This window comes from Notothenia rossii (assembly GCF_949606895.1).
Source record: "Notothenia rossii genome assembly, chromosome: 4".
In the NCBI taxonomy this organism is placed as follows: domain Eukaryota; kingdom Metazoa; phylum Chordata; class Actinopteri; order Perciformes; family Nototheniidae; genus Notothenia; species Notothenia rossii.
The window spans coordinates 8,302,855-8,314,122 of NC_136902.1; the positions used below are offsets into that span (position 1 = coordinate 8,302,855).

General features: G+C 40.6%; 1 protein-coding gene across 1 annotated transcript in view; it reads left to right on the forward strand.

Annotated features, from left to right (window-relative positions):
• LOC307036220 (epidermal retinol dehydrogenase 2-like) overlaps positions 1-7,831 on the forward strand; it is a 30,022-nt gene extending 22,191 nt beyond the window's left edge. Inside the window, exons 7-8 of the mRNA XM_079676319.1 lie at positions 4,805-5,077; positions 6,532-7,831. Coding sequence (XP_079532445.1) covers positions 4,805-4,904 — 100 coding nt within the window. The 3' untranslated portion in view covers positions 4,905-5,077; positions 6,532-7,831. The remainder of the gene's footprint in view (positions 1-4,804; positions 5,078-6,531) is intronic.
• Positions 7,832-11,268: the final 3,437 nt, after the last annotated feature.

Below are 11,268 nucleotides of genomic sequence, written 5' to 3' on the forward strand. Positions count from 1 at the left end.
CGGAGGTCGAAGTTAATCTTAAATGTTTCCATTTTATGCTTTGTAAGTTTGTTTCGTAACGGAAGAAATTTTAATATATTTATAAAACTGACAAGTCAAATCAAGCAATCTGATTGGTCGATAGCGTTTTTGCGGACCTCTTTGATTACAGATTTGAAAACATCGTTGCTTGCTTTAAAAGTAGCACAATTCATTATGTTAAACCTTCAAAAGTATCTAGATATCCCTGCCCTAATGCCAAAGGAACTGCACACTGAATATGTTTCGGCGTTTGATGTCTATGTCTGGACCGCTGCGTCAAAAAGGAGGGCTTCTGCCCCGTTGCTTCTTCGCTGCTTTCTTGTTCCAGTATGAAAAGTTTGCTTTTCAGCCCAACGGTATACTGTTTTTCTCAGACGCGGAGGGATACTGACTTGTTGTGAAAAGTAACTTACAATTCTACCCGTGGTATACGCTCAGTATATCACGGCTAAGAACCAATCAGATTGCTTGATTTGACTTGTCCGTTTTATAATTATAATTATACAGCGGTATATTTATATACGTATATTGCACATAAGGTGCAACAGAGGTGTTATAGTCTTGGTTGATGCTACAATGACAGCAAACAAGTCCTACTCATTCACAATATTTGGAGTGAATATTTAATATTCCAATACGTATGTCTGGTTAATGTTCCACGACGTGTAGTTTACATGATGTGTGATCACATCCCAGAAATAATAGAAGTGCTTATAATGACAATAATTAGCTTTGGTGGCAAGGTTAATGTATTCCATGTAATTCAAGATAAACACATCCTTTTAATTACTGCGCTATATTTGTACACACACACACACACACACACACACACACACACACACACACACACACACACACACACACACACACACACACATACACACACACACACACTTGGGAGGGCAGCTGCTTTCTCTCAACAGAGAAACACAATGCAAATATCAAAACACAAATGTGCCAAAACATGCAAATGAAGAAACATCTTCACCAACTTAAAGGTGACCTATCATCCAAAATTCACTTTTGTACGTCTTTTATACATGAATATGTGTCCCCGGTGTTCCAGGGAACTCACCAAGTGTCAGAAAACACAACCCTCTCTATTTTCCTCCATACCCAAATCTCTTAAAAAGGGGCTGCAACGGATCTGATACAGACTGATCCAGATTTGAACACTTCTATGACGTCACAGAAGTGGCGCTACGGCTATTGGGCCAACTCCACCAATCAGGAGGAGACAGCCACGGACATTGCCGTTGGAAAGCGCTGGAGACGCTGTAGTACATATGCCAGGCCTGTAGATGGTGCTGTTCTCACAGAATCAGCCCATGGAAAGACAGTGTTAAATTGAGCGAAATGAGGAATGGCTTAAATGCATGATCTGTTTGGTATTTTGAAAAATAAAAAGTACAAATATACCTTATATAGGTATGGTCCTACACTATATTATTCAAATATAGCATGATAGGTCCACTTTAATGAAACATGCACAGCGTTTACTAAAAGCGCTGCATACACAAAGCGCCATTGTTTCTCCTTGCCTTGTTGAGGAAACAGAGATCAATCCATAGTCCCAGGTTTTGTGACATTTGCCAGGGTTTTCGTTTTTTTAATCGCTCCCAGAAGTGAATAGGATTTGAAGCTACGCTAGACTCATAAGAAACCCCTGACTCATAAAGAAAAACCAAAAGAGGATATCCAAACACACAAGGTAACCGCAGTGAAATAATGAACGTACACTGTGCAGGTCAGCAGTTTGTGGTAGTAAGCTACCTGTGGTCAAATATATTTAAGTTCTTAACTTGCATAGTTTGTGCAAACAAATCAACTTATAGAAAAGCCTAGTATTCATATTTACAAGCTAATAATTTCAATAGAAAAGTTGATATTTTGTTTAGGGTTAAATGAACATTATGGAAATATAAACTACTTCTAAGCATCGCTGTAAGTGTCCCAGGTTGTCCCTCACAAACCTACTCTTCGCCAAACATGTGACTTGGCCACTGGTCACCCTCTCTGGGAACCCGGGGCATTTCCCTGACTGCTTATCCAGCCTTGGATGTGAAGAAATACAGCAGTGTATATATTAAATGAAAGGATATATAAAAGGAAATCTTTCAGGGGTGGGTGAAAGAATCAAGGATCGTGTCCTCTTCTGTTCTCCAGTGATTCACACATCACAGAATTGGTTCTTTGGCATCATCAAAGAGAGAGAGGGTGAGTCAGCGAGGTGTCACCTTGCAGCTGCAGAGACACGTTTCACTCTGGCTGCAATATTTATAATGGTTAATGCAAATCTGGCCAAAGAAACGGAAATGACCAAGGTACAGGTTTAAATTGTTTTATTGATGTTTTAAATACATAATCAAATGTTCTTAACACATATCCAAAATAATCTGAATAAATGAACATTTTTGAAATTTGGAAAATGGGATTTGTCCTTTACAGCTTAAATGTCATTTGTGTTCAGTTCATGGCTCACTCAGTCCTACTCATACAACTTGCTGCAAGGTCAAGAAAAAGTGTTTTTGGAGTAAAACAAAATATGAACTCCCACACTGCAGTACAACACTTCTGCAGAACTCAGATTAGTTTAAGAAAAACCAATTGGAGTTTGTTGGACAGAGGATTCTGGCGGGGCTGGGCTCGTAAGGTTGGTAACAGCTCAAAGCTTTCTGGAAGCAATTCTGTAGATTTCTCCCCAGTCCCAAGTACTGAGCTAGTTCTGAGCAAAAAATCAACATTCTGCATGAGAAGACGTAACAAACAAAGCACTATGACTCCTTGCTAAGACAATATGTGCCAAAGGGGAACACGTCCCCGATAAGATGCACTACCAGATGTCCCTAGTAGTGGCAGAATGTCCTGACCCATAACAGGCACTAATAAGGAGACTGTGGCACTCCAAGGTCTCATGTCTGTGCTCTGAGAGAGGGGAGTAGTAAGTGACATCACTATGTAACATGCTTAGTGCTGCTATTGGCTAGCGCTCTAACACATTGTACCTGATAGGCTAAGAGGCGGGACATCTCTAAGCGATTGACCAATCACAACAGAGCCGTCTAGCTAACCAATCAGAGCAGACTGGGCTCTGGTTTCAGACAGAGGGTGAGAATAGGTGCTGCAGCACAGGCAGTATGAGAGAAATAAAGGGCTTTTTGAATATTAAAGCATGGAGACATGTCACAGTAGAGGCCCTTAATACAAATATGAACCTGAAAAGGAGCATAATAGGGCCCTTTTTAGGATTGTGAAGTCTTAATAACACGAATAGGTTTGGTGCCTACATTTCCCATAATGCAGCAGTAGTGTGAATGACACCCATCACTTGACCCAGGTGATAAAAGATGAGCATCGTCTTGATCCCTCACTGGTCTTTCTGCAGTCTTCTGTCCTTTCTCTGGTCCATTTGTCTCAGAACGGAGCTATTATTTAATATTTATAAATGATTCTCATTAGAAAGATGTTCCTCTCTGGAACTCGGCTCACACAAATGGAGATAGCGCTTCTCCTGTCCCCTCTGCTGGTTTTACATAAAAGTCTTTGTATTCCGTCTTTAATAGCGCGTTGTTGTATTGTCCAGCCTTGTCTCTGCTCCGTCTTCGGAAATAAAAGAGTAATTGTTAGTCATCGAGAAGCTGCTAACACAAATATTTTTGTACAAGGGATGCAACGCCAAACTTACTTGCCGACCCCTGCCCTTACCCTCTGCACAAAAATGTGTCTGCAGCCCATAGAAAGTCTGGGCACATATCATACTTGTAGGGAGTGTGTCACTTTATTGTTGGAATAATTACATGAAATGGAACCACATTAAATATAAATGCCTATGGATTGAGGTCAATACAGAACATTCCCCACTACTGTACATGATTAATATATTTAACAAACTAGACTTGATCTTCTTTTAGGTATTTCTTACGTTGGTTTAAGGCCCCGGCCACACGAGGACGATAACGGTCGTATTTGCTACAGTTCACTATCAGATAGACGGTTTCGGCCACACGAGGCCGACATGGAAACGCAGAAAACGATAACAATAACGGGTCTCAAGGTGGGTAGATCTAGAAACGAAACGCTCTGGGGGGGGGGGGGGGGACATTTCCTCATAACGTTCCTAATAACGTCCCCACCTCTCCTGCTCAGAGATCAGCTGCTGGGCTGTCAGAAGAGGGGGAGGAAAAGAGAGGCTCCGTTTTTTATTCTTATATAGTCGTTATCAATTTGTTTTAAAGCTCAATAAATAACAAGGAAGACCTTTGACCGGCACTTTTCTAATTTTATACGGAAGATTTAAACTTTAACAGACATGCTGACTGGCGAAAAAAAATGAAACTGAAACTCTGTCGCACGGTCCCCTCGTCCCTTGGAAGAGGCGGAGAGGTGGGTGTTTGTCATCTGCTGGTGGACTACCGGAGAGAATTACAGCAGGAGAACACGCTTGCCTCGGGGAGGGAGAAAAAGAGCGTCCACAATGGAGAATAAATAGAAGGGCAACCATGGCAACCATGCGCGGGAAGTCTTCTTCGTTGCTTTTGTGGCAGGAGTACAGCGCCACTTACAGGCCTGGCATATGTACTACAGTGCCTCCAGCGCTTTCGAGCGGTCTCGTGTGAACGGACACGTTTCTGGTGCCTGTCGCGTGTGGACGGAAGACTTTTTTGATATTGATTGTGGTCCGTTTGCGTTATCGTCCTCGTGTGGCTCCAGCGTAATATCCATACCCCACTCCTCATCTGAACTAAAGTGAGAGCTAACAGACATTCCCTTTGTTTCTCCGCAGCCTCCTCCCTGTGAAGCAGGGCCTCATGCTGGGCCAATACCTGGGAGCCTTCAGCCTCATGGACAACTTCAAGGGACGTGCCATCAAAAAGCAGGAGTGACCGAGGGCTGAGGACAATATGAGGCTAAGAGACACGGAAACATTACAGGCATCAAAGCCAATTTAATCTTAATGGTCCCAGTGTATGAGGTAATAGAGGTGAGGGCAGAACATAATGCTGGTCCTCTCATTTCAATCAAACAGTATATCTCACTGGACAATCCAGTGTTTAAAGTCCTTATCTTGCGTAATTTACTGTAGCTGAAAGATCATAGAACTGTTTCAAAATGCATTAACTTGTTGGGTCTTATTCCAGTAACACGTGATATAGATCGAATATCGTTTCCTATTTGCTGTAAATCACTTGTTAATATCGGGAAAATGGGTCAAATTCAGAGGTATCCAGAAAAGTCTGGATTCAAACTTGCCGCTGCTTGGTGCTGTGTCGTGACGTCACGTGTGGTTCCGCGAATCCTGGTGAGTTCAGCCCGTCCCAGCATCACACAGTGTAGCATTGCTGGTATAGCCGCATGTCAACTTTGTGTATCAGTGTTTATCTCCGAGTTTGTCTTGTTTTTTCCGGATCATGGTGAAGAGGTGTGTCGTTGGCGGGTGTAGCAACACCAATCGGGATGGTTTTACCGTTCATTTGTTCCCGAAAGAGAAGGTTTTAAGGGAGAAATGGGAGCGATTTGTGCGGAACACAAGAAAAAATTGGCAGTGCGCCAGTGAAACCAGCGTTATTTGTGGGGCACATTTTGTTGTCCCTGATGATTTTGAAGGCTACCAACAATGGAAGATGGGTTTCAAAAAACAGTTGGACATAAGAAAGGGTGCAATTCCATCAATTAGGACAGGTGATTCAACCCCAATGACTTCCTCGCGTTCCGAGGCTGAGCCCCAGGCATCGTTGATATTTCGCGGCCAACGGGAGACAACGCTGTCCGATAGTAAACAGGGTGAAACACAAGTGATGTCAGACTCCTTGGCGGAACCCCTACAAAAGAAACACAGGTCCGATAAAGCTTGGGTTGGCCTTTGAAGGTCATTTCTAGCTATTTCTCAATAGTTGGCACATGGTCTATAGTGCTAGAAGATGTAAACAAAATTCATTATTGATTGATATTATAACATATGAATAGCTCTACCAATCTGTGTTGCCGACTCGAGCTGGTGCTGGCGAGGGCGGAGTGACTTCCATGTTTTCAGCTGAGGCCGGTGGTGCACATTCGCGTTTTGCTGGCTCGAACCTATACGGTTCTAGGCCTCTTATTTCTGGTGTAAAAGGCGGCAGAGATCATTCAGATTCATCGTCACTGCTCGCATCGTCCACACCAAATAATTGTTCTGTCAAATTGTGCCAAATACCCGCGCTATTAGCTTTTTCTGATGCGTAAACATCAACAATATTTGACGCCATTTTTCGTTGTGAACTCTCGCTGGCTGCGCGCATTGGCTGTCGATCCGGACGGCAGCAGGGAGCCAGACAGCGGCAGCCGGGAACCACACGTGACGTCACGAAATGGCCTGCTTCCAGAAGCAAAGTTTTTTTATTGGACCTAATATTTTTCCTTTTTTTACATATTATTCAGTATGAAATAAAGAAACATACATTGACTATCTGTTGCATACACCCCCCAGAAATCAACTGCCAAAAAAAGTTTTTAATGTAAGATAAGGACTTTAAGCTCTCATATCCTTAACGTACGTTTTATATGTATATATCATTTGTGAAATTAAAATGTAATCTTATTAACAGTTTGTATTTGATTAGTCCTCAGAAGTTTCAGGCAGCCAGTGTCCTTGTACAACTCCTAGACATGTAACAGCAAGTCATAAAGACAGGAAACATGGGTCCAAAGTCAAGTGTGATGTTTTCTAAAATTCCCTTACCTGCTATGTACGTGGTGCTAAAGTTCAGCTACAGCTCAGATGGAAACAACACAGATTGTTTCTTCTTCTGCTGTCAGAGAAGCAAGTCAGTGTACTCATGACTACAAAGTACACTGCTCTAATAATTGTAGACAGGGCTCATTATCTCTTACAATTCTAAGAAATACGCATAAATACAAAATTCATTAAAGGCAACCTCTATCACTATGTGTTCAGAAGAAGTGACATCTAAAGTTTAAGTGTATAAATATCAATATACACTTATTACGCGGGCATTTCATCTGGTATAATGCCATTAGAGCGCATTTGTGAAAGTTTAGAGTTTAAATGTTAATCTGGCTCAGCATTTGCAGTCTAAATTATTTCACCTTAAAAAGCAATTGCTCTTATTCAGGAACAGCGGACCCTGCCTCAGGGTTTAAAAGTGATACCCTTGATATATCTTCACCTTGTAAAAAGGGGACACATCTTCAACTCCTTTATTCCTTTATTCGCAAACAGCAAATGTACTGACTGTTCAAGCGTTAGCTGCAATTAGCTAGCAGCGCATTAGCATGCTACAGCTAGCTGCAGAGTTCAAGCCCGCTCTGCTTTTCTTCTTCTTTCCATTTATTCATGAAAGCCTGGTGAGCACAGAATGTGAACAGACTGTCAAACCACTAACCTTGCTAGTCCTTCATATACATATATAACTATATACAGTATGTGACATGGTGTGTGTGTGTGTGTGTGTGGTCAGGAAGTGTGTGTTGCCTTGCCTTATTGCCACAAGAATGGTCTTATCATTTCAAGTATATTGTAAAGATTATAATACTTATATGTATCATGAATCAACCGTTGAATTAATCAAACAATGTGTCATATTTAATATGTAACAGTAGTTGATGCTTTTATATTGAACAACCTGTGTAAAGTCATCCTAGCTGCTGATGATATTGAAGTTATTTAAATGAAGAATGCACCTGTTAGCTTAATCATGCTAACAGTGAAGGACATGTCAGGAAGCCAAAGAGATGCGTTAAAAAGGTTTGAAATCAGAACCATCTCTCAGTTTGAGTGTTTTGTGAATTATTATCAATAAATAACTACGTTTTATTTCTGTTTCGAGTCTCCTGTTCAGCATTATACCTCCCACAGTTCCAGCACATTACACATGACACACGTTAACAGAATGCTTCTGTGATTGTTATTGATTAGTCATTGAATTTTACCATTTCATAGCCCTAGGCTTAAGCCCATGAAATATAACATTTTACACAAATCTTAAGTGTATTTGAACTTGTTAATCCCAATGGGAATATATTAAAGTCTGAGAAACATCTCTGAGTCTATGGTAATGCCACAAAAAACAAAACAAAAAATTGTATATAAATCCTGAAATCCAGTATTATTTGTCAAACCTTTGTTAGTTTCAAAATGAACTATTACCAGAACATTATCATGATGGTTTTTATTATATTATGATAAGTTAGAGTGTCCGGAGACGCACAGATGAACTTGTGCTGTAGATAAACTCAAAACGACATTAAAAAAACTAAAAACCTATAGCAGTCTGAGTTATTTGTAAAAGATATGTTGTTTCAGTTCTGCTGGAGGCCACAAACTGATCATGACAAATATAACTTCCTCTGTAACTGGAAAGTTCTTTAATGTTCATCAGGTGAACTTCAAGACTGCATTCAAATGTCAAATGAAGACATTATTGTGTCCTGCTTGAATATTAAACAAGCAATACCATAGTTGTCTTTTCATGTTACACAATAAACACAAAAACAGGATGTATCTGCCAATCCCAAAATGGTGTCAGACCAAGGATTCATACATGGATAACCCATGATTATCCAGCATTACAATTATAAGAGGAAGATAAACACATACTACTTAAGGGCAGATTTATAGTCTGAAAATGTCTCTCTACCTCTGTCCATTGTATGTCTGTAGTATTATAAAAGTATCTAATATCATCAATAAAAATAGCTTAATAAATGTTCTGTTTGGTTTTAAAATGTTGCCTTATTTTTTTAGTTTTTTCTGTTTATTATGATTATTTTTTATGAATTAAGATTCAGAGCGGGGATATAGAAAGGTGCTTTGTCTACAGAGAGGCCCATGTAGGAAAATCCCATTAGACGCTATGAAAACCAACAAATGTACCAATAGAAAGGTGTGAAGCCTAGAAATATGAAGCATCGAGTAGTTTGTATTTCAGTATGGATCAAAGTGAACGACAGATGTTGAGCTGTGCTAAAGTATGGTGGACACTTCCATTCAAGAAGCCAGAGAATCAGGGAATTCTCCTCCACTCACTGCAAACATTCACTTATCTTTGCTGCCCCCATGTGTAGTGTCAGTAAATGACATGACTATTTGAAGCACAGAAGCAATCTAGACAAGGCAAGTTTATTTATATAGCACCTTTCAACACAAGGCAATTCAAGGTGCTTTACAAAAATGAAAGACATTCAGACAAAGGTCCCATTTAAAAACAGTCATTAAAAAGAAAAGATAATAAAAGAAACATTAAAAGAAGAAGAAAAAGTACATGAATAAAAGGTTACAGTGCATTTTAAGATATGAATAGTTCACACAGAAGTTCCATTTTACTGATGCCTTTCTTTAAGGTTTCTCCGAACATGAGCTGTGTACGCTTGTATGGCACATACGTCCCGAGCAGCATACACAGAGAAAATCAGCCAGGACAAAGACCCCAGACACTGATTCCCTGGGGTTACTAGCCCCAAATGTTCATTAACCAAAAACAAAACACAACCGCTCAGTTTAAATCAAAAGCAGCGGCAAAAAGAAAAGTCTTCAGCCTGGATTTAAAAGTAGTCAGAGTTGCAGCGGACCGGCAGGTTTCTGGGAGTTTGTTCCAGATATTTGGAGCATAATAACTGAACGCTGCTTCTCCATGTTTAGTTCTGACTCTGGGGACAGAAAGCTGACCCGTCCCTGAAGACCTGAGAGATCTGGATGGTTCATAATTTAGCAGGAGGTCAGAAATGTATTTTGGGCCTAAACCATTCAAAGCTTTATAAACAGCAGCAGTATTTTGAAATCTATTCTTTGACACACAGGAAGCCAGTGTAAAGACTTCAGAACAGGAGTGATGTGATCCCCTTTCTTAGTGTCAGTGAGGACTCGAGCAGCGGCGTTCTGAATCAGCTGCAGCTTTCTAATAGATTTTTTAGTGAGACCTGTGAAGACACCATTACAGTAGTCCAGTCTACTGAAGATAAAAGCATGGACAAGTTTTTCCAAATCCTGCTGTGACATTAGTCTTTTAATCGTAGATATGCTCTTTAGGTGATAGTAATAATAATAATAATAATAATAATACATTTTATTTGTATTGCACTTTACATTTGAAACAAACCTCAAAGTGCTACAGTACATAATAAAAAAAGATAAAGAAAACCATTTGCAAGAGTCAACAAATGTATAAACAGGTTAAAAAACAAGTTTAAAAACAAGTTTTAAAAAGGAGAGGCAGGGTTATTAAAACCGGCTTAAAAAGCTAACCAAATGCTTTGTTAAAATGGTAGGTTTTTAGTGCTCTCTTAAAAGTGTTCACAGGTTGAGGAGCTCTGAGATGGTCTGGGAGTGAGTTCCACAGCCGGGGGGCAGCTGCACAGAAAGCTCGATCTCCCATAGTGCGGAGGTTGGTGTGCCGTTCCTTCAGCTTGTTAGTATTTCCCGAGCGGAGGCTGCGGGTGGCGGTTTGTGGTTCAATCAATTCCTTGAGGTAGGGGGGGGCATTTCCGTGGATACACTGGTGTGTTAACAGGGTGATTTTGAATTCTGTCCGGGAGGTGATGGGAAGCCAGTGCAGTGATTTGAGAATGGGGGTGATGTGCTCGTATTTGCGCACTCTCGTCAGGATCCTAGCAGCGCTGTTCTGTACGTATTGGAGCTTTTGAAGGCTCTTGCTAGGGATCCCGACGAGAAGTGCATTACAGTAGTCCAACCTGGAGGAGACAAAGGCGTGGACCAACTTTTTGGCGTCAGGAAGAGTGAGGGTGGGGCGGAGTTTAGCTATTTCTAAGGTGGAAGAAGGATGTTTTGCAAAGGTGTTTGATGTGGGTCTCATAGTTGAGGCAGGGGTCCATTTTGTAGTAGGCTGATTTAGTAACTGTTTTAATGTGACTGTTGAAACTCAGGTCAGAGTCCATGACTACACCTAGATTTCTGGCTTTATCTGTTGTTTTGAACATTGCAGACTGAAGCTCAGCGCTAACTTTTATACGTTCTGCCTTGGCTCCAGAAACCATTACCTCAGTTTGATCTTTGTTTAGAAACTGAAAAATCTACAGTTTAGTGAGAGCGACACCTAGCGTTCGCAGAACAAACTGCACTTCAATGTAAATAGCACATTAACAGAGACGGAGAAGACACCAGGCAGAGGTCACATTTGAACTCAATATCCGAAGTGCAATGATGACATACCTTACTTATACTCTACCTATGTATTCAAATGTAATACTAATACATTTTATATTTCCAATCAACTTGATTTAAAAGAAAATATTTAA